The 27,860-nt window shown below is 43.8% G+C and overlaps 1 protein-coding gene across 1 annotated transcript; it reads left to right on the forward strand.

The window, feature by feature from the left end:
- LOC8072055 (potassium transporter 19) lies at positions 381-24,313 on the forward strand. Its single transcript, XM_002446334.2, has 10 exons — positions 381-741; positions 20,965-21,148; positions 21,241-21,463; positions 21,571-21,819; positions 21,900-21,950; positions 22,037-22,297; positions 22,376-22,428; positions 22,564-22,678; positions 22,761-23,015; positions 23,105-24,313. Exons 2-10 carry the CDS (start codon positions 21,032-21,034, stop codon positions 24,019-24,021), a joined length of 2,241 nt encoding a protein of 746 aa, XP_002446379.1. The 5' UTR covers positions 381-741; positions 20,965-21,031; the 3' UTR covers positions 24,022-24,313.

Consider the following 27,860-nt stretch of genomic DNA (forward strand, 5'->3'; position numbering starts at 1 on the left):
TCTCTCCATGTTGTTTATTTCTTTGTTTCTGCTGCTTTCTGTTCTTTGCTCGCCGCCATGATTGGTGCCTCGCCATCCTGGTGGTTAGTGTCTTGTAAGGGCTAAACTTTTTCTTAATGAAAAACAGATATATTCACCCGATCGAGAAAAAAAATTAATTTCATTTGCCCCACACGTGTCCGGTCCGAGAGGCGTATAGGAGGTGCTTGGTTCCTAGCCGGAACCAGCAATACGCGTTGTACCGTCACCATAATCTGTGGCGCTAAAAATAGCCACCACACCTGTGGCGTGGTTTTACACTAGCAAAAGTTGTGGCCGTTCCATCTGCATGTTGAACCAAACCGACAGCTTTTGCATGCATGGCGCGGCAACGTATGGCAGGGAACCAAACACCCCTGCAGTCAGCTAGTCGCCAAACGGTCTGCTCCACTGTTCCGGCCACCGAGCAAGGCACCACCCCTTCCCTCTGTCTCCCATGGTTCGCGGGCGCTCGGCCATGCCTCCAACCCCAGCTCCGCGCGTCGCGGCGCGGCCACCGGACCTATTAGTACGGAACACCCATGTCCGCCGCTTGCTTTCCTCTCTCTGCCCCCTGTCGCCCCCCCTACCGACGAGACGATCGACGCGGACTACTTCCCCTCTCATCGCCATGGCCCGTGGGACCTGTTCTTGCCTACCCCGGCATTTGCTGCTCCTAGTTCGGCTCCTGAAGCTTTGACGACTCCCGGATATCTGAACAGGGTTTGTGATCCTCTTCTCCTCTTTGTTTAGCGGTTAATTGAATTGCTTACCAGTTGAGGGTTTGAGATGTTTAGACTAGTCGCTTTATCACCATGATTTTGGGCAACAATGGATGAAAAAATTGGCTGGTGAATGTCAAATGTTCAGTTTCAATGATTTTAAGGACACCATGTGAAACACGATATATAGAGAGAGCTTCGACACTAATACGAATATATTTAGTCATTTCTTTAAAACATTTTGTTTCAAAGGACCTTTGAATCATGGAGCTCCTAAAGTTTACCATAGAAGAGTAAAGCTAACTCTTTTTGTAAGGGAAAACCAGAACTGAAATCTTACAGCTACACGCGCTAACCTGAGGCAAACCAGTGAAAACAATTGAACAACAAGAGTGTAAGACTGTTGGACGAACCCAAACAACTCAAGCAGAGCAAGCACCAAATGACAAAGTCCACCTATTGGTTTTTGCACCACTGACCCAGCAGTTTTGACTTCCTGTGCGGACCACAACCAATACCTCTAATCAAAACCCAGGACCACCATTGACATAGCATGAGAGACCCACTTTGCGACTTTATTGCCAACCTCCATCGCTCCATCAGTGTAGCAGCTCCGACTCCACCTCAGCCACTCTCATCATACATGTCAGCTGTGCATCCAAACATGCAGTGCAACTCCAACGGAGCAGCAACCACGTTGAATCTTTTGAATCACCATCCTGCATCCAAAACCACCACCACATGCCTAGCTTAACTAGACCTGGAGCAATCAACATCACCGTTGAACTCCAAGGCTAGAAACAAGTGTTGGGAAATAGCGATCCCACTAGAGAGTGAGAGGCAAAGGTCCCCTAACGGAAGTCTCTTGCGGAGATCCTAGGACAAAGGTCCCAAACGAAGACCAGTTGGATGAGGTATCCCGATGGAGGTTCCAGGTGGAAGGTCACAGGGCGAAGGCCCGAGGACATAACTCATTAGGGTTTGCTGTGAGAGTGGGAGAGAGGAGCAAGCTTGCTACAGCTTGACGCTAGGGGTTGAAGGCTTCGCATTGGGGCGGAGGTACTAGTACAAAAATAGAGTTCCCACAATTACTGAGGCAATAATTAGGTTTTCAAATTACACACCATCCTCTCCCAGGGGTGACTGATTTCCCCCTTTATAGGGTACAATTACAATATTTGTCGAGTACAGAAATGTCCCTAGGGCGACTAAGGCATATTTCGGTATATTCATTATGGTCCTTTTCTTTTTCTACCGCATTGATGGGCCATGTTGAGCACGGGCCTTCAGCCCATTATCCGTCGCACCTCAACCTCGCACTGATCTCCATAGTCTTTGGACCTCTGAAAGGTCCTAATATGGCTAGAGGGGGGGTGAATAGCCTATTTAAAAAATCTACAAACTCACTAGAGCAAGAGGTTAGTTAATAACAAAGCGAAGCTTTTTGCTCTAGCTCTAATGGGGTGTTTGCAAGCCACCTATCCAACAATTCTAGTTGATATAATCACTAGGCACACAAGAGCTATGTCACTACTTTCACTAGAAAGCTACCTAAAAGTTTCTATACAAGTAAGTAAGCTACTCTAGTTTGCGGGAATGTAAAAAGAGATAGTTTGATCTTTATACCGCCGCGTAGAGGGGATGAACCAATCAATAATATGAAGTCCAATCACCGGGAGAAATCCAATGAACAATCACAATGGAGACACACAATTTTTCTCCCGAGGTTCACGTGCTTGCCGGCACGCTACGTCCCCGTTGTGTCGACCAACACTTGGTGGTTCGGTGGCTAAGAGGTGTTGCACGAACCTCGTCCTCACTAGGACACCACAAGAACCTACCCACAAGTGAGGTAACTCAATGACACGAGAAATCCACTAATGTTGCCTTTGGCACTCCGCCGAGGTAGGCACAAACCTCTCACAATCACCGGGAGATGGCCACGAACAATCACCAACTCGTGCCAATCCTCCTCCGCTGCTCCAAGCCGTCTAGGTGGCAGCAACCACCAAGAGTAGCAAGAAAACCGCAGCTAGAACGATCCCCAAGTGCCACTAGATGCAATCACTCAAGCAAAAGCACTTGGAATCACTCCCAATCTCACAAAGATGTTTAATCTATGAAGGAGGTGAGTGGGAGGAGTTTGCTTAGGCTCACAAGGATGTCTAGTAGTCAAGAATGCCAAGAGAGTAAGCCCTAAGCCGGCCAAACACGTATTTATAGCCCCTCAAACAAATAGAGCCGTTGGCTCTTTCACTGGGCGAAATACGGGGTCACCGGACGCTCTTAAAGGGGCACCGGACGCTCAACACCAGCGTCCGGTGCTCCAACGTCAGCCGCGTGTCAGAGTCTAACGGTAACCTGCAGAGCACCGGACACTGAGCAAGTTAGCACCGGACGCGTCCGGTGCACACCGGACTCATGCGCAGAGAGTTCCGCAAACTCGCGGGGTCACCGGACGCAAGCCACCGGACGCACCCTCAGCGTCCGGTGCTCACCGGACCCATGCGCAGAGAGGGTCGCAAAACGCCCGCACACCGGACGCTAACCACCGGACGCTCAAGCCAGTGTCCGATGCCTATCGTCCGGTGCCTTACCCTATCTGGGCCAGGCACTGTTTGCACCGGACGCTCAGACGCAGCGTCCGGTGCTCCAGAAGCCAGCGTCCGGTGAGTGTTTTCTCAGCGAGAAACACTCCCACGACTTCTCCAAAAAATTTCCCACCGGCGCAATAGAAAATATGCACTTCATTTTCTCGAAAAGCGCCGAATCCCGCCGAACCAGGTTCGGCGGGAGGGAGAGAGGAACCCATCCTCTCTCTACCCTTCAAACTTCAACTCCCTTCTCAAAGTGTGCCAACACCACAAAGTGTGTACCAACAAGTGCACGTGTGTTAGCATTTTCACAATCATTTTCTTTGAAGGAGTTAAGTTAGCTTACTAGGTTCTAAATGCATGCCCATGAACAATGACACCTAGTGGCACTTGATAACCGTTTAGCCAAAGAATTCCCCTCTTTATAGTACGGCTATCTATCCTAAATGTGACCACACCCTCTATAGTGTCTTGATCACCAAAACCAAAACCCTAAGCAATACCTTTGCCTTGATCTCCATAGGGTTTTGTTTTTCTCTTTCTTCTTTTCCAAGTTGAGCACTTGATAATCTTGTGGTCATCACCTTCATCACCATGATCATCACTTGCTCCATCACTTGGCATGTACCAACCTCATTAAGTCTACACACACTTAGCATAGAGGTTAGTACTAGGGTTTCATCAATTATCCAAAACCAAACTAGGGCTTTCAATCTCCTCCTTTTTGGTAATTGATGACAACCCTTTTTACAAAGATTTTCAATAAAATTTTCTTGGATTCATGTTGCTTGCCCAAGCATTTTACCATGTGCAAAGGTTATGGACAAGTTTCATAAACCCAAATTGGTAGCAATTGCTCCCCCTACATATGTGCTAAGAGTTTGGATTTGAAAGCTTGCACATATGCTTGAATAGGAAATATAGGAGTCAATTTCTACCAAATGATGCTAAGGTGTAAAGAATGGACCTTTGAAGCGTGATACCAATCGGAGTTGCCAATGTATAGCATCCTTAGCACCATTAGTAACTAGACATTCACAAAACTAGAACACCCCGTGAGATCAACATTAAAAACAAGGTTCTAGTACCACTTGTGAAACAAATAAAGGTCTAGTTACACTACCTATGCATGCTAGTTCTTCATTTCATCAATCAAACCTATAAGTGGCATACACCACACAAGCAAGGCATTGGAGAGAAAGCTTCTAAAACTAATGCAAATGCAAGCAACCATATGTTATGCACATTCAAATGCAACATACAAGTTTATGAGCTTGCTCCCCCTACTTGTGTGCTTCAAAATTTTAATTGATCCCCTTCTTTTATCATGTTACTCCCCTATCTTAAATCTTTGGTAATTTCTCTCCCCCTTTGTCATCAATGACCACAAAAGGTGAGCTCAAATTTTAGATAGGTTAGTGTGAAACCATATGAAGTGAGATCATTTTCCCAAATTGGTCCAATCTAGATTACTTGCCTAAGATATTTAACTCGGTTTGATCCAAGAACAAGCTTCTTCACACCTCCAAATAAGGGTTATCTTGTACCATGTTGAGTTAAACACTTATAGCTCATATTCTAGATCAAACACTAGGATTGCAAGCCCAAAAACATGTCATATGCTACCACTAGATCAAGTCAATCATAAAAGCAATAGTGGTACCATACAAGCATCAAATTCATTTGATTTTCATGAATGATCCTAAGACATGTAAGGAATGACTGAATGCACTAACCGAGTCCTTAGCAAAGATGGATGACATGTCAATCAATTTTACCTTGCTTTGCTCGAAGGAGAGGCATGTCATATAATGGGGTGCATCAACACATATTTGAGAAGTCAAGTATGTTCAATTCATTCCTTAGCTTGCAAAACCTCTTCTCATCAAGTGGCTTGGTGAATATGTCGGCAAGTTGATCATCGGTGCCTATACTCTCAATGCAAATGTCCCCTTTTTGTTGGTGATCTCTTATGAAGTGATGGTGGACATCTATGTGCTTTGTTCTTGAGTGTTGAACCGGATTGTTGGTGAGCTTCACGGCACTTTCATTGTCACATAGCAATGGCACTTCTTTGAAATTGATTCCAAAATCTTTCAATGTTGCCTTCAACCATAGAATTTGTGCACAACAACTACCGGCCGCAATGTACTCCGCTTCGGCGGTTGATAGTGCAACACTATTTTGCTTCTTGGATGACCATGAGACAAGTGATCTACCCAATAGTTGACATGTGCCCGATGTGCTTCTTCTCTCAACTTTGCATCCCGCATAGTCCGAATCGGAATATCCAACAAGTTCAAACTTTGCACCTTTGGGATACCACAAACCAACATTTTGTGTATGCTTCAAGTACCTCAATATTCTCTTTGTTGCCTTCAAATGACTTTCTCTTGGTGAGGCTTGGAATCTTGCACACATGCATACACTAAACATGACATCCGGTCTTGATGCGGTCACATAGAGTAGGCTTCCAATCATAGACCGATACAACTTTTGATCCACCATATTTCCACTTGTATCACTATCTAGGCTTCCATTTGTTCCCATTGGAGTGCTAATTGATTTTGCATCATCCATGCCAAACTTCTTGAGCATGTCTTTTATGTACTTGCCTTGACTCACAAAGGTGTCATTCTTCAATTGCTTGATTTGAAGACCAAGGAAGTAGCTAAGTTCTCCAATCATTGACATCTCAAACTCATTAGCCATCATGTTTCCAAACTCCTCACAAAATTCTTGGTTGGTTGATCCAAATATGATATCATCAACATATATTTGCAACACAAACAAGTCTTTGCCAATCTTCTTGGTGAAGAGAGTGGTATCAACCTTGCCCATCTTGAAACCTTTAGAGAGTAAGAAATCTCTCAATCTCTCATACCATGCTCTAGGTGCTTGCTTCAAACCATACAATGCCTTTCTTAGCTTGTAAACATGGTTGGGTTTCTTGTCATCTTCAAAACCGAGAGGTTGCTCAACATATACTTCTTCATTGATATAGCCATTGAGAAATGCACTTTTGACATCCATTTGGTATAGCTTGATGTTATGAGCACAAGCATAGGCCAACAAGATCCTAATTGCTTACAATCTTGCAACCGGGGCATATGTTTCACCAAAGTCAAGACCTTCAACTTGAGTATAGCCTTGTGCTACCAATCTTGCTTTGTTCCTTACAACTATCCCATCTTGATCTTGCTTGTTGCGAAAGACCCATCTAGTACCAATGACATTATGATCACTAGGTCTCTCAACTAACTCCCATACTTGATTTCTCTTGAAATTGTTAAGCTCTTCATGCATAGCATTGACCCAATCAACATCTCTCAATGCTTCATCAATCTTCTTTGGCTCAATGTGAGACACAAAGGAGAAATGCTCACAAAATGATGCTAATCTTGATCTAGTTTGCACTCCTCTTTGAATATCACCAATGATATGATCCAATGGATGATCTCTTGCAATGTTTGTTGGTTGGAGTATTTGCACTTGATTGCTTGCACTTGGTTGATCATGAGATGATGTACTAGCTTGTTGATCTTGCACTTGAGTACCACTTGTACTAGCTTGATTTTGATCATGAGAACAACTAGCTTGCACATTAGAGGTAGGAAGCACTTGATCTTTGTCATCTTCAACATCAATCACCTCTCTAGGCATCAAATCACCAATATCCATATTTTTCATTGCATCGGCCAATTGAGTGCCTCTCACATCACCTAGATTCTCATCTTCCTCTTGAGAGCCATTAGTTTCATCAAACTCAACATCATGCACCTCCTCAAGAGCACCACTAGCCAAATTCCAAACTCTATAAGCTTTGCTAGTAGTGGAGTAACCAAGCAAGAATCCTTCATCACATTTCTTTTCAAATTTACTCAATCTAGTGCCTTTCTTCAATATGTAGCATTTGCAACCAAAAACCCGAAAGTATGCAATATTGGGCTTTCTACCATTCAAGAGCTCATATGGTGTCTTCTCCATCATTGGGTGACAATAGAGTCGGTTGCTATAGTAGCAAGCCGTGTTGATTGCTTCGGCCCAAAAGGAATGACTCACATTGTATTCACTCAACATTGATCTTGCCATGTCAATCAAGGTTCTATTCTTCCTCTCAACAAGACCATTTGATTGTGGAGTGTACTTGGCCGAGAATTGATGCCTAATGCCAAAATCATCACAAAGCTCATCAACTCTTGTATTCTTGAATTCACTTCCATTGTCACTTCTCACTTTCTTGATGGTTGTTTCAAACTCATTGTGTATTCTCTTGACAAATGATTTGAAGGTTGCAAAAGCATCACTCTTGTCACTAAGAAAGAATACCCATGTGTATCTTGTGAAATCATCCACTATCACAAATCCATATTTATTTCCACCAATGCTTGTGTATGTGGTTGGTCCAAATAAGTCCATGTGCAACAACTCAAATGCCTTGCATGTGCTCATGATGCTCTTCTATGGATGAGTGTTGCCTACTTGTTTTCTGGCTTGACATGCACTACAAAGCTTGTCTTTCTCAAATGTGACATCTTTCAAGCCTCTAACAAGATCATGTTTGACTAACTTGTTCAATTGTTTCATTCCAACATGACCAAGCCTTCTATGCCATAACCAACCCATGCTAGATTTAGTGAGCAAGCATGTTGACAATTGAGCTTCACTAGCATTGAAATCAACCAAGTATAGATTCTCATATCTAAAGCCTTTGAATATCGAGTTAGAGCCATCTACACTTATGATCTCTACATCATCAACTCCAAATATGCATTTGAAACCAAGATCACAAAGTTGAGCTACGGATAGCAAGTTGAAGTTCAAGCTCTCTACTAGTAGCACATTGGAAATGCTCAAGTCATTGGATATAGCAATTTTACCAAGTCCTTTGACCTTGCCTTTGCCATTGTCACCAAATGTGATACTATCAACACCATTGTCATCATTTGGATTGATTGAATTGAACATTCTTGAATCACCGGTCATGTGTTGTGTGCACCCACTATCAAGCACCCAATGCCTTCCTTCGGCTTTATAGTTTACCTACAAAACAAATCAATGTTTCTTAGGTACCCATACTTGTTTGGGTCCTTGGAGGTTAGTGACTAAACTCTTTGGTACCCAAATGGCCTTCTTCTTTGGACCCACAATTGGTGTACCAATAAACTTAGCATGCACACCCTTCTCACCCTTGGTAAGCACATAACAAGAATCAAAAGGAATGTAAGACACATTAGCATTTTTCTTGTTCTTGTTAATTTTGTTGCAATTATGCTCTAGGTGCCCAACTTGCTTGCATTTGTTGCAATACCGACCATTGCTCTTCACAAAGCTAGGCTTGTGAGTTGCAAAGGCTTTCTTGCCCTTCTTGGGGGTGTAGCCTAATCCCTCTTTGTTGAGAGAAAACCTTTGGCTACCCAAGCACTTTAGCAAGCGGGCCTCACAACCATAGGCTTTGCCTAGGGCGTGAGTGAGCTCATCCACCTCTCTCTTGAGAGTCTCATTCTCAACCTTTAGTGAGGTATCACAAGTGACACTAACACTAGAAGTAGAGGTAGAGTTGATGGTGGTGGATGAAGACCTACATGAAGAGTTAGTGGCAACAACAATAGGTGGGTTGGGTGATTCTTTAATTAAGTCACATGTTGTGCCCACATCACATGATACAACAACCTTTTCCTTGTTCTCTTCTAACAACAAGGAGTGAGCTTTCTCAAGCTTGGTGTGAGCCTTGCCAAGCTTCTCATGGGCTTCCACTAGCCTCTCATGATTAGCATTGAGCTCATCAAAGGATTGCTCAAGAGCTTTTAACTTCTTGGCCAATTCTTTGCACTTCTTGTTTTTAGATTGAATGAGAGAATCGGCTTGTTCTAACATGTCCATGAGTTGTTCATTAGTGAATTCATTTTCATCATCACTATCACTATCATGTTCATGTTCACTTTCACTTTCACTCTCATCATATTGTACCTTGTGGCCCTTGGCCATGAAGCATGAAGGAGTGTCGAAGAGTGATGGCTTGTTGTTGATAGCAATGCTTGCAAGCGCCTTCTTCTTGGATGCCTTGTCATCATCACTAGAATCATCATTCGAAGAAGCATCACTATCCCATGTCACAACATAGGATCCACCCTTCTTCTTCTTCTTGAAGACCATCTTCTTTTCTTTCTTTTCTTTCTTCTCCTTCTTGTTCTTCTTCTCATGCTCATCATGATCACTATTGTATGGACAATCCGCCACAATATGATCGGGACTCTTGCACTTGTAGCATAGCCTCACATATTCCTTGTTCTTGGAGTTGTCCCTTCTCTTTCTTGTGTGATAGCCCTTCTTCTTCATCATCTTGCCAAACTTGCGGACGAAGAGTGCTAGTGCTTCATCATCACTATCATCATTGGAGCACTCCTCATCGCTTGATTCTTCGTTCTTGGCTTTGCCCTTGTTCTTGCTCTTGGATGAAGAGCTAGCTTTGAATGCTACACTCTTGTTCTTCTTGTCATCATCATCCTTCTTCATGACCTCATCATCATCATTGTCATTGTATTGATCTTCGGTCATGACATCTCCAAGTACCTCATTGGGAGATACACCGGTCAATCCACCTCTAAAGATGATTGTTCTCAATGTCTTGAACCTCTTGGGCAAGCACATCAAGAACTTGTGAATGAAGTCCTCATCCTTCACTTTCTCACCAAGGCCCTTGAGATCATTTATGATGACTTGGAGCCTATAGAACATCTCCGGTATGGACTCATCATCCTTCATCTTAAAGTTTGAAAGCTTGTCCTTGAGCATATACAACTTGGCACTTTTTACCGTTGTAGTGCCCTCATATGTTTCTTCAAGCCTTGTCCACACTTCACTAGCCTTCTCAAGATCTTTGACTTGTTCAAATACCTTTGAATCAATGCCATTGTATATTGTGTTGAGAGCCATAGTATTGCATTGCTTGTTTGCTCTCTCATTGTCGGTGGGGTTAGCCGGATCAAGAATCACAAAGTCATTTTTGGTGACTTCCCACACTCTATCATTTATTGATCCAAGATACATTTTCATCTTTCTCTTCCAATAGTCAAAAGAGCTTGTGCCATCAAAGAACGGTGGTTTGCCCCCAACATGGTTGAACACTATTTGAGCCATAATTTGAGCACCAAGGTTGTTAAGCCTTCACAAACGGTGACCACGGCTCTGATACCACTTGAAAAGTCCTAATATGGCTAGAGGGGGGTGAATAGCCTATTTAAAAAATCTACAAACTCACTAGAGCAAGAGGTTAGTTAATAACAAAGCGAAGCTTTTTGCTCTAGCTCTAATGGGGTGTTTGCAAGCCACCTATCCAACAATTCTAGTTGATATAATCACTAGGCACACAAGAGCTATGTCACTACTTTCACTAGAAAGCTACCTAAAAGTTTCTATACAAGTAAGTAAGCTACTCTAGTTTGCGGGAATGTAAAAAGAGATAGTTTGATCTTTATACCGCCGCGTAGAGGGGATGAACCAATCAATAATATGAAGTCCAATCACCGGGAGAAATCCAATGAACAATCACAATGGAGACACACAATTTTTCTCCCGAGGTTCACGTGCTTGCTGGCACGCTACGTCCCCGTTGTGTCGAACAACACTTGGTGGTTCGGTGGCTAAGAGGTGTTGCACGAACCTCGTCCTCACTAGAACACCACAAGAACCTACCCACAAGTGAGGTAACTCAATGACACGAGCAATCCACTAATGTTGCCTTTGGCACTCCGCCGAGGTAGGCACAAACCTCTCACAATCACCGGGAGATGGCCACGAACAATCACCAACTCGTGCCAATCCTCCTCCGCTGCTCCAAGCCGTCTAGATGGCGGCAACCACCAAGAGTAGCAAGAAAACCGCAGCTAGAACGATCCCCAAGTGCCACTAGATGCAATCACTCAAGCAAAAGCACTTGGAATCACTCCCAATCTCACAAAGATGTTTATTCTATGAAGGAGATGAGTGGGAGGAGTTTGCTTAGGCTCACAAGGATGTCTAGTAGTCAAGAATGCCAAGAGAGTAAGCCCCAAGCCGGCCAAACACGTATTTATAGCCCCTCAAACAAATAGAGCCGTTGGCTCTTTCACTGGGCGAAATACGGGGTCACCGGACGCTCTTAAAGGGGCACCGGACGCTCAACACCAGCGTCCGGTGCTCCAACGTCAGCCGCGTGTCAGAGTCTAACGGTAACCTGCAGAGCACCGGACACTGAGCAAGTTAGCACCAGACGCGTCCGGTGCACACCGGACTCATGCGCAGAGAGTTCCGCAAACTCGCGGGGTCACCGGACGCAAGCCACCGGACGCACCCTCAGCGTCCGGTGCTCACCGGACCCATGCGCAGAGAGGGTCGCAAAACGCCCGCACACCGGACGCTAACCACCGGACGCTCAAGCCAGTGTCCGGTGCCTATCGTCCGGTGCCTTACCCTAGCTGGGCCAGGCACTGTTTGCACCGGACGCTCAGACGCAGCGTCCGGTGCTCCAGAAGCCAGCGTCCGGTGAGTGTTTTCTCAGCGAGAAACACTCCCACGACTTCTCCAAAAAATTTCCCACCGGCGCAATAGAAAATATGCACTTCATTTTCTCGAAAAGCGCCGAATCCCGCCGAACCAGGTTCGGCGGGAGGGAGAGAGGAACCCATCCTCTCTCTACCCTTCAAACTTCAACTCCCTTCTCAAAGTGTGCCAACACCACAAAGTGTGTACCAACAAGTGCACGTGTGTTAGCATTTTCACAATCATTTTCTTTGAAGGAGTTAAGTTAGCTTACTAGGTTCTAAATGCATGCCCATGAACAATGACACCTAGTGGCACTTGATAACCGTTTAGCCAAAGAATTCCCCTCTTTATAGTACGGCTATCTATCCTAAATGTGACCACACCCTCTATAGTGTCTTGATCACCAAAACCAAAACCCTAAGCAATACCTTTGCCTTGATCTCCATAGGGTTTTGTTTTTCTCTTTCTTCTTTTCCAAGTTGAGCACTTGATCATCTTGTGGTCATCACCTTCATCACCATGATCATCACTTGCTCCATCACTTGGCATGTACCAACCTCATTAAGTCTACACACACTTAGCATAGAGGTTAGTACTAGGGTTTCATCAATTATCCAAAACCAAACTAGGGCTTTCAACCTCCAACTTTTCATCATAGCCTCTAACTAATCTTTGTAGTGCCTCGATCTCTGACTTTTCATCACAACCTCTGACTAATCTTCGTAGTATCTTGACCTCTAACTTTTTTATTGTGGCCTCTGACTAATCTTTGTAGGACCTTGATCTCTAACTTTTAATTTCATCATAGCCTCTAACTAATCTTCATAGTGCCTCGACCTCTAATTTTTCCATCTCAACCTCTAACTTATCTTCAGGGCATCTTGGCCTCACTTTTTGATCATAGCCTTTAACTTCTCTTCAAGGCGTCTCAGCCTCTGACTTTTTCATCATGACCTCTAACTTTTCTTCAAAGTGCTCTGACTTCCAATGTCTTCATCATGGCCTCCGACTTTTCTTCAAAGCCCTCCGACCTTTGACTTTTTAGCCTCAGTCTTTGACTGGTCTCAACTACTACACTAAATTATATTAGGAGTCTTCAAAGGAGAGTTGGCCCATATTTGATATGGGCTCCCCCAACAATAGCCCCTTCGCTACTAGGTTATGGTCAGTACTACATGACCTAGTAGATGTTCATACAAGAAGAGGAACAATACAACTCAAACCTCAGTTGTGATGATCACCCTTCGCAATTTGTACGTGCGCGCCTTACTAAAACCTCTATCTCAAAAACCCTGTGGGAAAAAAGTGCACGCGCATGACTCTGACCTATACATGCTCTAATTCCTAAGGCTTTTAGCTCTAGGTGCCTTGATCTTCTAGATTTCTTCAACTTTGGCCCTCAACTCCTTCTAATCAGGTACTAGTAGTTGGAGTCTAGTATGGGTTTTTTCACTAGTCCTGCTTTTGTAACATGGTTCATCATCTTCACTCAGTACTTAGGTCTTCATCTCTAGGACCTTCTTGATGCATAGGCCTTTGTTCCTGAGGCCTTTGCCTCTAGTATCTTCTCGGTATGCAAGTGTGACTCCAAGGCCTTCTTGATGCATGAGCCTTTGTCTCTTGGTCTTCTTGGCGTGGAGGTCTTCATCACCGGGTCTTCTTGGTGAGGAGCTATTTGTCTTTGGGTCTTCTTGGTGCGAAGGTCATAGTCTTTGGGTCTCCTTGGTGTGGAGGTCTTCATCTCTGGGTCCTTTTTGTGTGGGGGTCTTCATCTCTGAGGCCTTCTTGGCGTGGAGGTCTTTGTCTCTAGGGTCTTCAAATCTTCACTCACGAGTGTCAAGAAAGCCTTCATGCTCCAAAGTGGCTAGTCCTTTGGTGCACTCCCCTACCCCTCTTATATTAGCTGGCGCTCCTGACCGAGTCCTCAAGCACACTTGGTGTAGTCAACATAGTCGTAGTAGTGGAAGTAGATGTCTAGACTAAAGTTGTCGATGAGCCCCTCAAACTAGAGCGGTCAATGAAGGTGTAGTAGACCTTGGTGCCGTAGGAGTTGACGTAACCCCTCGAGTTTGGCAACAGAGGCAAATCATCATATGTCTTGATGTCGTAGGTGTTGATCATGGCTCACAAGTCATTGTAATGGGTAAAGATGTCAAAGCCCCTCTTGCCAAAGTGTTGGTGGAGGCCAGTTATAGAGGTTCGTTGATGATGTTTGCGAAGGCCCTCCTGCAAAAGGTGTTTGGCGGAGGCAATGTTCGTGTAGATGCTAAAGGTGTTGGCAAAGCCCCCTCGTGTCAATGCCTTGGCGGAGGCAAGTCATCATGGTTTTGTCGAAGGCCCTCCTCAGATGCTGGTGAAGGCCCTCCTGAAAATAAATGTGTTTTGGTGGAGGCGATGTTAGTAAAGTCACCTAAGATGATAGTGAAGCCCCTCATGCCAAAGAGCTTGGCGAAGGCAAAGGCAAAGTTGATGTAGAGGCTGACATCGCGTGCCAAATGACATACAAGTCACATGAAAATGCACTTGAGTTGACAGGGTGCATTTTTTAGGGACTTAGGTTTAAGCATTGTAACTTTGTTGAATATCAACTTGTTAGGCAAGTTTTTCGACACTCTAAAAAGACATTGGCTTTCTATTTGTTGCAAAAGATGGTTAGTCATTTCATATAATATGCAAGAGGTGAAGTTTCTTTTGAAGCTTTTGCAAGAGCGAAGGTCCCAATGGGGAAGCTTTTTGAAGCTTTTTAGTGTCTCTAAAGCTCTTTGAGGCTTTTGAGAGTGGTGGCCCTGATGCCTTATTATGGGGAGGTTTTTGTTGGGTTACCGTGGTGCAATATATGTTTGTATGTGATGAGACAAGTGAATGCATTTGTATAAAATATTAAAGGGATAAACATATCATGCATCCTACAAAAATTATGGTTATGCTTGAACAAAGGATAAGCTCAAGAAATAATACCCTCAAATGAGAGAGTTGTAGTTTTTGATGCCTAGCGAAGCCTACTATTCAAGAACCTGCATGGATATAGTTGTGACTTGTAACATTGAACATAAAAGGATCAGTCCCTATGAAGGTTAGCTCAGATAAAATTTGGTTGATGCATATTATAAAAACCTAGAAAATGAATAGTACAACCTGCAAAAAAGAGGAAAACATGATAGTGTTTGTGGATTCGAAGGTTGGGTAACTGTTGAAAGTTGAATTTTGATGGAAGCCGCTGACTATAAGGTTGCTAACTGATGAAGACTGCTAAATAACAAAGGCGGCTAACAGACGAAGGATGCTCAATAATGAAGGATGCCGAGGACTGTCAACTGACGAAGGTTACTAAATAACAAGGGCTACCAACTCACGAAGGCCAATAAGATTGTCTCCATCAGCCTACCCACAATGAGACCTAAACCTAAAATGCATCCTTTGTGTTGCTTTAGCTAATAAAAACAACCTCCAATAGGGTATGCATACCAGCCACGCATTTTGCATGGGAGATGACTGCAACCCAAATATAGGGCCTTAGATCACCTCAAAATTTAAAAACTTTTCAAGATTTCTGGTCACATTAAATTTTGCGGCACATGCATGGAGCACTAAATATAGACAAAAAGAAAAACTAATTGCACAGTTTGTCTGTAATTTACAAGAAGAATCTTTTGAGCTTACTTAATCTATAGTTGGATAATAATTGTCAAATACAAACGAAAGTGCTACAGTATCAAAATCCAAAAACTTTTCGGAACTAAACAAGGCCTAGGTCACATGCTCCGGCAATGGGTCACGCAAACTGTTGTAGCCCACATCGTCCTCGGTCGCACATTCATTCAAGCCGCATGCTCTATGTCTTCTTTTGAGTTCTATGTTGGAAAGACTAAAAATAAGTATGCAACCCTTTTGCCAAAATGCAACCTAGTCCATGCAATGGGTCTCCTATTTGGGTAAGTATTGTTGGAGATAGTCTAAGTGACAAAAAATTGTTGTCTGATGACCAAATAGATGAAGGTCGTTCATCAATAAAACCTGTTGACTGATGAAGGTCAATAACTGACTAAGGATATTGAGAACCAATGATAGATGAATACCACTAACTGGCGAAGGCTATAGACTGACGAAGACTATAGACTAATGATACCTAGTGATAGATGAATATGGCGAAGGCTATTGACCAACGAAGGCTAATAACTAAGGAAGGCTGCTGAGAACCAATGATAGATGAAGGCCACTGACAGATGATTAAAGCCAATGAATGATAAAGGTCAATAACTAACAAAGGTTAATGAGAACCAATGATAGCTAAAGGCCACTAACAAATGATGAAAGCCAATATCTAACGAAGGCTAATAAGAAGTGAGAATCAATGATCAGTGAAGGTCACTAACAAATAATGAAAGCCAATAACTGACGAAGGTCAACAATTGACGAAGGCTGCTAAGAACGTCAACAATTGACGAAGGCTGCTAAGAACTAATGATAGGTGAAGTCTATGACTGACGAACACCACTGACTAATGAAGGCCGTTGATAAAGGTTGCTAGCTAACGAAGGCCAATGACTAACGAGAGCTATTGAGCGATGAAGGTTGAACTTAATAGGGGGCTACTATCTTCTAGTAATGTAAACTAATGTATCTTGGGATTGTAAAAAAAAGTGCATATAACAAATAAAATATACTCTATGGGCGGGCTCACTTGGGAAGGGAAAGAGATACTTATAGTGGTGGTGATCTACATGTTAGTAAAAAAGGAATTCGACACAAGAAAAAGATAGTTTTTTGAGTTAGCCCATTAAGGCCAAGCATGTATATAGCCGCTGAAACTATGCTTTTGATGTGACAAAGACCACGATAACTTTCTTGGTCACATTGGTGACAAGTTGTATACGAAGGTTAACTTTTAAAATTTGCCTTGCGAGATGAAGGTTAGAACAAGAATGTGACAAAATAAATCGCAAGAGTAAAATCATTAGGCATTATAAGCTGATGAGACATTTAAAACTGGGCCTTGTTTAGTTCACCCTAAAAAACCAAAACTTTTCAAGATTCTCCGTCACATCGAATCTTGCGGTACATGTATGGAACATTAAATATAGATAAGAATAAAAAATAATTACACAGTTTGTCTGTAAATCGCGAGACGAATCTTTTAAGCCTATTTACTCCATGATTGGACAATGTTTATCAAATAATAACGAAAGTGCGTTTTCCCAAAAAAATTTGGAACTAAACAAGGCCCTGGTGAGAAATACTCATTGTATAGGTTTGATGGTCTGTGAGCTGCCCTGGTCTTCACAAAGTTCAAGCGCTTTGCGTCTGGTCGTTCCATACCATCAGCATTCAGCTTGGGGTGACGGAGGGTCCTCTTTCCGCTAAAAAAGTTGTGGTTGAATGTTGTGGCTTCGTTACTAGCCACTTTTGACTTCGATTCTGAAACCTTTTTCAAGGGGTATTTCCTCTTGGTTTAGTGGCAATTCCCTCATGCTTCAAAAACACTAAAAAAATATTAAACTGATAGATCATTAGAACACAGCTGCAAAGAGACAAGAATCATGAGCCCTGAAGATAGTTAGTGAAGATATCAAAATATCAAGTCAGGTTTTCCAAACGTCCGATACCGAAGCCTTCTTGAAGTAATTATCCAATATGATGCTGGCTAAACTGATCGAAGGCTAATAAAAACCAATTGAAGGCTAAGGCTATGAGAAAAATCCCAATTTCTAGCTATGCATGTTGACGAAGGCTGATGAAACTGATAGAAGGCTTATGCTCCAAGAAAAACCACAATATTTGGCTTCATTGACGAAGGCTGATGAAACTAATCGAAGGGTGATGCTCTGACAAAAATCCCAACTTTCGGCTACACTAACGAAAGCTTGAAGGCTGAGTATCCGTACTTCGCACCTTCTAGCTTCTCAAACTAGGGAGTCAGGGCCACATTTTGAGCAACATAGTTGCAACAAAGTTGTTAGCCATGGGCGGATCCATGTAGGATTGACTAGGTGCGGCCACAGCCAAGTTAAAATACAAAATAGGCAATAGTACATACACTTCTACCATATTCGCACCTCTCTTCTAGGAACATCTGCACTCACAGGCTAGCTGAGCCAGCATTGAAAGCCCACAGCAGCCGACAACTCCGCAACACGCAGCCTAACGTCATCTATGCACCACCCACACAATTGTCGACAGTCACTTCGACTCACGCCAAACTCCTGACGCATCACCTGACGGCTGACGCCTCCCCTCCCGCAGCCTTCGCTGTTCTCTCCCCTTGCACGCGCCCAATTCACTACTTCTCTCCCCTCGACGACAACGCGAACTAGCCTAGCTGACCGTCGGTTGCGGCCAGCCGTGGCATTGCTTCACACTAGTCAGGGGTTTAGCCTTAGGGAATGGGCACCAGGATCCTATCGCCGTTCGTCCGCTGCCCTCTCCATGTGCATGCTCGATTCTTTATCACAGTTCATAAGCAACTTCATTCACATTTCTCTGTTCTTTCAATTTTCATCAATATGAGCATCCAAATTGGTTTCAACTTTGTGGTTCTTGTTTCCATGGTAGTTTGTCCAGATTCTAGGGTTAGTGGGTTAGGCCTTTTTATTTTTCTATGATATTTGACAATTGATATTATGAACCGAACGAAGCAAATAAAATTGGTTTGCTCGTTCGCTTGTCTTATCAGCCGTACTTTTTCCGCCAGCCAGCAGTGTTTTTCTCTCACAATAAAACAGCCAACAGTAATTTCAGCCATAACTTTTCAGACCAACCAGCCAGTGTAGGAGGTGTCGCAGAAGTGGGAAAAAATAATATGAAAAGCCGCAGAACTGGTGCCTAGCGTGTGGGAGGTATTGATACACTGTACTGGTACCAAATAGTGTTATATTAAACCATATGGTCGCACCCCACTCCATATTTCTTTAGCTTCGCCACTGTAGTTATCATAGAGACTTGATAATCTTGGAACTGACTTATCTGACTCATGATGCGTTTCTGTGTGCTGGGTTATCAAAGGTTGATTGTTCAAGACCTAGCCTTCACGCTTCCGGCCTTGTTTGTGAAAGCCTGCGCCGTCAAGTACAAAAGCAAAACTATCAGAGCTGTCAATAGGCTCTCGTATCGTTTCCCGGTGCAAAGGCTCCTGTGCCATATTACAGAGCGGAGGTCTCGCCCCCGTGCCAGATATTGGTGTAGAGGCTCCTGCACTGTCTCGTGGTGCGGAGGCTCCCATATCAGCTGTTGGTGCGGAGGCTCCCGTGCCATCTCGTAGTGCGGAGGCTCCCATGTCGACTACTGTTGGTGCAAAGGCTCCCGCGTTGGTCGTTGGTGCGGTGGCTCCCCCGTCAACTGCTAATGCAGAGGCTCCCATGTCGACTATTGGTGCAGAGGCTCTCGCGCCGTTTCGTGGTGCGGAGGCTCCCGCATGGCTGTTGATGTAGAGGCTCCCGCGCCAGCTATTGACGTAGAGACTCCCGCACCGACTCACGGTGCAGAGGCTCCTACGTTGGCTATTGGTATAGAGGCTCCCACGCCGGCTGTTGATGCAAAGGCTCCTGCGCCATCTCACCGTGCGGAGGCTTGCTCCCGCGTTGTCTCGTGATTGAGCCCTCCTGCACAAAGGTTAGAAAACAGGCCTCCATGAGGCTTTCTTCAGGGATTGTCAAAGACTGAACCTTCACTCTCAAAAAAAATTATTCGTGCCGAGCACAGTGGGCGCCAATGTTGGGAAATGGGAGATCCCAACAAAGGGTGCGAGGCGAAGGTCCCCTAACGGAGGTCACTTGCAGAGATCCCAAGACAAAGGTCCCAAACGAAGACCCGTTGGACGAGATATCGCGATGAGATTCCAAGTGCAAGGTCACAGGGCGAAGGCCGAAGGACGAACCTCATTACAATTTGCCAAGTGAGAGTGGGAGAGAGGGGCGAGCTTGCTATAGCTTGACAATCGAAGGCTCTACTCTAGGGCGGAGGCCTTCGACTAGCAAAGGCACGCTACAAAAATGGAGTTCACACAATTACTGAGGCAATGATTAGGGTTTCAAATTACACACCATCCTCTCCTTGGTGGTGACTGATTCCCCCACCCCCTTTTATTGGGTACAGTTACAATACTTGTCGAGTACAGAATGCCCCTAGGGCAACTAAGGTATATGCCAGTGTATTCCAGTACATCGTGCTCATGTCTTCACAGCATTATGATCCTTTTCTTTTGCTACCGCCTTTATTGATGGGCGTTGGCGAGCACGGGCCTTCAGCCCATTATCCGTCGCACAACAACCTCCGACTAATCTTTATAGTCTCTGGACCTCCGACTTTTCATCATAGTCTCTGACAGATCTTCGTAGTATCTCGATGTCTGACTTTTCATCATAGCCTCTGACTAATATTCGTAGTGTCTCGACCTCTGATTGTTTCATCATGGCCTCTAACTGATCTTTGTACTACCTTGATCTCGGACTTTTTCATCACGGCCTCTAACTTATCTTCAGGGCCTCCGACTTTTTCATCGCAACCTCTTACTTTTCTTCAAGGCATCTCAGCCTCTAACTTTTTCATCGCGACCTCTGACTTTTCTTCAAAGTGCACCGATCTCCAACTTTTTCATCAGGGTCTTTGACTTTTCTTCAAAGCCCTCTGACCTTTGACTTTTCAGCCTCAGCCTCTGACTGATAAGCTACTACACTACATTTTATTGGGACTCTTCAAGGGGAGTTGGGCCATATTCCATATGGGCTCCCCCAATACCAAGTTATTGACCACCTAAGCAGCAGAAATAACCTCATATGCAACATGTCGTCCTTTCAAAAAAAAATCCTATTTAACAGCTTCAAGAGGGACATGACATCTTCGATGCCAATCTGTGACTGGATTTTCAACTGAAGAAATAAACTGGGGGGAGCATCCGATGGTAGATTAAGTAGTGTAGCTTGGGATGTCAGAAAATGTATGATGTAACAAGACTGCCTAAGAAATGTAGAGGCAGAGTCCGTGTTCTGAGAAGTCCTTTTGTGTGTGTTAATTTGTACTACATGTAGTTCTTTGTAATTAGCTAAAGATGATCTTAGGTTTACTGTATTCTTCACCTGATTATTGAAGCATTGCAATTGAAATAATGTATGCAGATATTTTTCATACATTCCAATAACCCCTTAATTACCCGGAGGTGTCATATGTATCAAGACAACACAAATGTCTCTAGAAGTTGAGAACCCACCAGGAATAGAGACGACCAAACAGCTCAAGCGACAGGACTCGCTTTATGGTGATGCAGAAAAGGTCTCTAGCTTCAAGCATCATGGCTCTGAGGTCTGCTTCCCAGGCAACTTGGTTAACGTGTTGCAAAGATGCACTGTCACTGACAGAAAAATTTTACTACAATAAACCTTATGATAACACAGGGAGGCTGGTCGCGGTTGCTGCATCTTGCATTTCAGAGCATTGGTATCATCTATGGGGACGTTGGGACATCACCACTCTATGCGATATCCAGCACCTTCCCTGATGGCATCAAGAACCACGATGACCTCCTTGGCGTCCTCTCCCTCATCCTCTACACCCTCATCCTGATACCAATGGTCAAGTACGTCTTCATTGTGCTTTATGCAGATGACAATGGAGATGGTAAGCTGATAAATCAGGAAATTTCAACCTGTCAACCTGATATAGTCACCATATGCTTGATGTTTATTCGGTACCTCACATTTAACACCAACATACTGTTGTTCTAGGTGGCACGTTTGCTCTCTACTCACTTATATCACGGCATGCCAAGGTAAGGCTGATACCAAACCAGCAGGCTGAGGATGCTATGGTGTCAAATTATGGCATTGAAGCACCCAATTCGCAACTGAGGAGGGCGCAGTGGCTGAAGCAGAAGCTCGAGTCTAGCAAGGCAGCAAAGATTGGCCTCTTTACCATTACAATCCTTGGCACATCAATGGTGATGGGGGATGGAACCTTGACACCAGCAATTTCTGGTAACAGAAACAGTATATGGAAAAGTCATAAGGACATTTATTCAGTATGCAAAATCCTAATGTGTTTCTTGTTTTTCTAGTGCTCTCTGCAGTGAGTGGGATTAGAGAGAAGGTGCCAAGCTTAACTGAAAGTATGTGAAAAAGAGCTTCTACAAACATTGATCAGTTGGTACACTTTGTTCAACATGTAAATTGTTTGCTATCATTTTTCGTGCAGCGCAGGTAGTCTGGATTTCAGTGCCAATTTTGTTTGCGCTCTTCTCAGTCCAGCGCTATGGTACAGACAAGGTTGGGTATTCCTTTGCTCCGATCATCACAGTGTGGTTTTTTCTTATTGCTGCCATTGGAATGTATAACCTCGTTGTGCATGAGATCGGTGTTCTTCGAGCCTTCAATCCAATGTACATAGTAGATTACTTCAGAAGAAACGGGAAGGAAGGATGGGTTTCACTGGGTGGTGTTATCTTGTGTGTCACAGGTAAACTTTTCATCAAAAAAGTGCAGTTGCAATGGTAGTCTCTAGCCTACAATCTCAATGAGCTCTCATATGCAATAGGCACAGAAGGAATGTATGCAGACCTAAGCCATTTCAGTATCAAGGCCATTCAGGTGAGGACATTCACACTCATGCTCTATGCTTCACCATGTTGAGTCTCCCAACTCTATATCCAATTTTACAGGAAGCATTTTCCAAGTTTGCAAAACAGAAATAGCTTACAATGTTCGCTTTGTTTTCATCTACAGATCAGCTTTAGCACTGTCTTATTGCCCTCGGTGGCACTGTGTTACATCGGGCAGACAGCTTATCTGAGAAAATTCCCAGAAAGTGTCGCAGACACTTTCTTTAGATCAATCCCAGGTATAATGAATTAGGCGTAAAGTTTTACTTCATGGGAATGAGAACGCGTAATGAGCAAGATAAACTCTATGTTCTAATGCAGAGATAATGTTCTGGCCAACCTTCATTATTGCCATTCTTTCGGCTATCATTGCAAGCCAAGCTATGCTGTCAGGCGCATTCGCCATCCTCTCCAAGGCTTTATCCCTTGGCTGTTTCCCCAGTGTTCAAGTGGTTCATACCTCAAAGAGCTATGCGGGCCAGGTTTACATTCCTGAAGTGAACTTTTTGATGGGATTAGCAAGCATCATAGTCACGATAACCTTCAGAACCACCACCGAAATTGGCAATGCTTATGGTAAGCAACTAGAAGATCCAAAATTTGTTTTTGGCACCCAGAACAGATAGAAATCACATTTTATGTCATTTGATTTTGGTGATGTGCAGGGATCTGTGTTGTGACTGTGTTCTCAATCACCACCCACTTGACGACTATTGTGATGTTACTCGTATGGAGGAAAAGGTTTATCTTCATCTTGCTTTTCTATGTGGTGTTCAGCTCCATAGAGCTGATTTACCTCTCATCCATACTGACGAAGTTCATCCAAGGTGGGTACCTGCCATTCTGCTTCTCACTTGTCCTCATGGCCTTAATGATAACATGGCACTACGTCCACGTCATGAAGTACTGGTATGAGCTGGACCATATCGTGCCAGCTGATGAAGTGACAGCACTGCTTGAGAAGCATGAAGTGCGGCGGATCCCCGGGGTGGGCCTCCTTTACTCAGACCTGGTTCAAGGCATTCCCCCTGTATTTCCACGTCTAGTGCAGAGGATACCCTCTGTGCACTCGGTCTTCCTGTTCATGTCGATCAAGCACCTGCCTATCCCACATGTGGCTCCTGTGGAGCGGTTCCTCTTTCGGCAAGTCGGCCCAAGGGAGCACCGCATGTTCCGGTGTGTGGCGAGGTATGGGTACAGTGACATGCTAGAAGAGTCGGTGTTGTTCAAAGGGTTCCTCACGGAGAGGCTAAAAATGTTCATCCAGGAAGAGGCTGTGTTTGCGACGAACTCTACAGCCGGGGATACCCAGACAAGTCCCAATGAGGATGGGAACATCAGCTCTGATTTGGATCTTTGGGTCAAAAAGGAAAAGCAAATGATTGACACGGAGATGGAGCGAGGGGTGGTCTACCTTATGGGCGAAGCCAATGTCATAGCAGGACCAAATTCATCTGCCGCAAAAAAGATAGTCGTAGACCATGTCTATACATTCTTGAGAAAGAACTTGACGGAAGGGGAGAAAGTGCTCTCCATTCCAAAAGACCAACTACTCAAAGTAGGGATAACATACGAGATATAGGGATTATATATGTTGGGTAGGTGAGCCTAAATAAACCATTCTTGTTCATATGCTGACCTGAATAAGATAGTGGAGTGCAATTACTAATTAGCGGCTATCCAAGCAATAGAGAACTTTACAGGAAGGTTTTCTTTTAGTTTTGTAGGCACGATGTTGTCAATGTTAAAGCATATCACGACTAGGATTGAGTTAGTTGAGATTATGATCCTGTGTAGCCTCAAGTCATGTAAACTTTATATATATTGAGAGGCCCAACACGTAAATCATTCAATTCCATTCCTTCCACATGGTATCATAAGTTTAAGTTCTAATATAGTGCACTCAAGTATTCAAAAATTGTACCAAAATATAAAGGATTTTAGAAAACAAGAGATAATTTTACACTAACTAGTAGCACAAATTTAGTAGGTATTATACTGTCACATGTTATTTATCAACTAATCTTCATTAATTGAATCGCAAAAAAAAACTAATCTTCATTAATCACGTTGATGATAACGTCTGATTGGGAAATGAAGGGTATATGTATTTGCGTTCTCTCTTAATTTATCCTAAAATCTTTAGAATATATTATATTATATTATAAGACAGAGGGAGTAAGACACAAGACTTGCTAGAGATTTCTAGGTTCTCATCAGAACCTTACAAGTGATTTCTTCCAAATGATAATGCATGGAAAGCAACATCTTTGAAACCCTTTCTTCATGGAGATCTTTGTCATTGCCTCCTGGCATATTTGGAAGCAGAGAAATAACTTCATCTTCGACAGACAGCACCCCTCCTTTATCTCTTAGATTAGAAAACCTCCTTTTACGAGAGCCAAACTTTAAGCTTTTAGACTTTGTGAAGAAAAACGACATGCTTTTCTCCTTTAGACCCCCTCTCCTAGTTTCTTTAGCTTCTCCGGAGTGCAGTTTCTCTTGTCCTCTTGTTGGTTGTGTAGCTTAGTTCTTTTAGTCCCTCTTTAATTTGTACAGTTATTTTTCCTCTTTTTGAAAATTTAATAATAATCTCTTACAGTGGGGGTCTCCCCTGCTGTATTTTTGGGTCAAAAAAAAGAGTAAGGCACAAGACATCAATTTCACACCACGAGCTCCTGGAGAAATCAATCTCTGCTAGGGCAATGTTCAGTTTAGGCGGTCGATCCTATTGATTTGTCGCATTCCGCTAGGGCAACACCCCTATTTAGGTGGTAGATCACGAGTTCAAGTTCTAATATTTGGGTCGCAAAAGGATCACATACCCCCTCTCGTCGTCCTCATTGTTCCCCGCCGCTGTCATGGCTCAGATCCATTACTTACAACCACCTTCACTCATCTCGCCATGCCGCTAGCCACTCCCATCTAGATCTTTGCTGCTAAACAGTACCTCATCCCCACACCACTATTTTTTAGATAATGGATATAAAATCCGGCCTCTACAACCCCCCCCCCCCCCCCTCCACACACCACTATGGTGGCGGCTGAGCGAGCTAGATCCCGTCCTGCTCATATGCTCCAACTCCCTCCTCCAATGTCATTGGCGAGACATTCCGAGCATGTTTGGTTGCAACCCTCGATCATTTGCCTAGGACAAGATGTTGTCTGCATGTTGCCTGTGAATGCTTTTGATTTTGCCTGACCAGGAAGCTAGAAGAATGGTTGTTTGGTTCAAACGTAGGACCATGGGAGCCCTAGCTCATTAATAGTGAGTAGTCATATTAATTGAAACTCAGGCAAAAGCATGCAGCGCCAGGCACTCGAGCCTTGTTTGTCTCCAACAATGAAGACCCAAACACCACACCTATTCCATGATTTGGGTTCTATAAAGAAAAAAACTCTCATACCCAAATCTTGGCTTCTCCAACAGCCGAGAACCCAAAATCTCCTCCAAGGAAGAAGTGGGTACGACAACTTCGACGAGGAAGAAGACAGTGTGCAGCGGGGACGACGACCCCAAAGACGGCCATGGCGGCGAGGATGGCGGCTGATGGCAAGGATGGTCGGTGCGGTAGCCAGACAGCGAGAAGGATCCCGTCCCTGACCCCAAAGGCACAAACGCACGATGCACGGCGGCGGCTACCCCGACTCCCCACGCGGACGGCGGCAGCAGACGGCGTGGCTCCTGCCTCCTTGGGGTGCGGGCGCTGCAGCCAGGCGAGCGGGCGCCAACAGCTGGCACCAGCAGGTAGGGCGCGCACACTACAGCGGCTTTGGCAGGCGCGTGGCTCCCCCTTCCTCCCCGGCTTCTCTACCTAGATTCACCGGAGACGGCGGCGCCGAACTCGAGCAGCACCGAACGCTCTGAGAAGAGGAAGTCGCGGTGGATATTTGCATTCTCCTGCCTGCGAGACACATTTGCGTGCTGTCTGCGAGGATATGCAAAATGTGTCTCTGGTTTAAGTCCTCTGTTAGAGGGTATTTTTGTACCAAAACACTATGCATGACCTATTTTGGATATGGGTTGCATTGTTGGAGTTAGCCTTAGTTAAACCCGAAATCCAAAAAATTTTCAAGATTTCTCATCACATCAAATCTTCCGGCATATATGAAGCATTAAATATAGATAAAAAATAACTAATTGCACAGTTTGCGAGATAAATCTTTTGAGCCTAGTTAGTCTATGGTTGGACAATAATTGTCATATACAAACGAAAGTGCTACAGTGCCAAAAAAATTTCATCCAAAGGGACTAAGGCTTTGTTTATTCCCAAAAATATTCAAGATTCCTCATCACATCGAATCTTTAGACCTATGTATAGACCATTAAATATAGATAAAAAATAACTAATTGTATAATTTACCTATAATTTGTGAGACAAATTTTTTGAGCCTAATTAGTTCAGGGTTGGACAATAATTAGCAAATACAAACGAAAGTACTACAGAGCCAAATAAAAAAATTCGGCAAACTAAACCAGGGCCTTGTTTAGATCCGAAAAAAATTTTGGATTTCGACACTGTAGCAATTTTGTTTTTATTTGACAAACATTGTCCAATCATAGAGTAACTAGACTTAAAAGATTCATCTCACGATTTACAGACAAACTGTGCAATTAGTTTTTGATTTTATCTATATTTAATGCTTCATGCATATATCGCAAGATTTAATGTGACGGGGAATCTTAAAAAGTTTTTAGTTTTCGAGGTGAACTAAAGCCCAGGCCTAAACAAGGCCTCGATTTTGGTTGCCTGGCACGAGAAGGACCTGCATCGTGGAAGCTGCTATTTAGGACACCAACCAAATGCCTCGATTGCATCGCCATTTTTCGTCAATTTCTTTGATGATCCTAATTGCATCGACCTTAGCATCGGCCACTTCATGGGAGTAGATGAAGCTATCCATACATGTCTCTGAGCTCTCTATACGGGCAACATTACTGCTCCAGAGAGCCGCAGAGATGGGAGAAAGGGCCAGTAAACATTTCTATATCACGTACCAGTACTCAAGGTTTCTCAAATTATATGTCTAATAATGCTAAAGATCAAGTCGATAAATATTATGGAGGCAAAGGATATACCCAAGGGAACTCATCAACTAATAGTACTGGCATGAAGACTGCCAAATAACGCCCATGATCACACTGATGTGCATACAAATGCACCATGGGCTGTTAGCAGCTTGAGACCTAGTACAGTACCTTGGTTTGTAATCCCACCATTTCCCGTTAGGACAGAAAATGAAAGATCTAACATGGTTCCTGATGATCAGCAACAGCAAGGCATTTTGAAGTTGCTGAGATGTGGGACTAACCAAAGATTTTATAGGCTTAAGAGGCAATGGTAATATTTAGTTGATTGCCCATAACTATGATAGTAATGTAATAGCATTAAGCTTATTCTTATGAGCAGGCGAGCAGCA

Source organism: Sorghum bicolor, chromosome 6 (assembly GCF_000003195.3).
Source record: "Sorghum bicolor cultivar BTx623 chromosome 6, Sorghum_bicolor_NCBIv3, whole genome shotgun sequence".
Classification (NCBI taxonomy): domain Eukaryota; kingdom Viridiplantae; phylum Streptophyta; class Magnoliopsida; order Poales; family Poaceae; genus Sorghum; species Sorghum bicolor.

Excerpts from the sequence above, each read along its gene's own strand:
- LOC8072055 (XM_002446334.2), top strand. The coding sequence starts at position 21,032 with ATGTCTCTAGAAGTTGAGAACCCACCAGGAATAGAGACGACCAAACAG. Across the intron at positions 21,951-22,036 it reads GGTGCCAAGCTTAACTGAAA|CGCAGGTAGTCTGGATTTCA; the intron begins GTATGTGAAAAA and ends TTTTTCGTGCAG. Across the intron at positions 22,298-22,375 it reads TGTTATCTTGTGTGTCACAG|GCACAGAAGGAATGTATGCA; the intron begins GTAAACTTTTCA and ends CATATGCAATAG.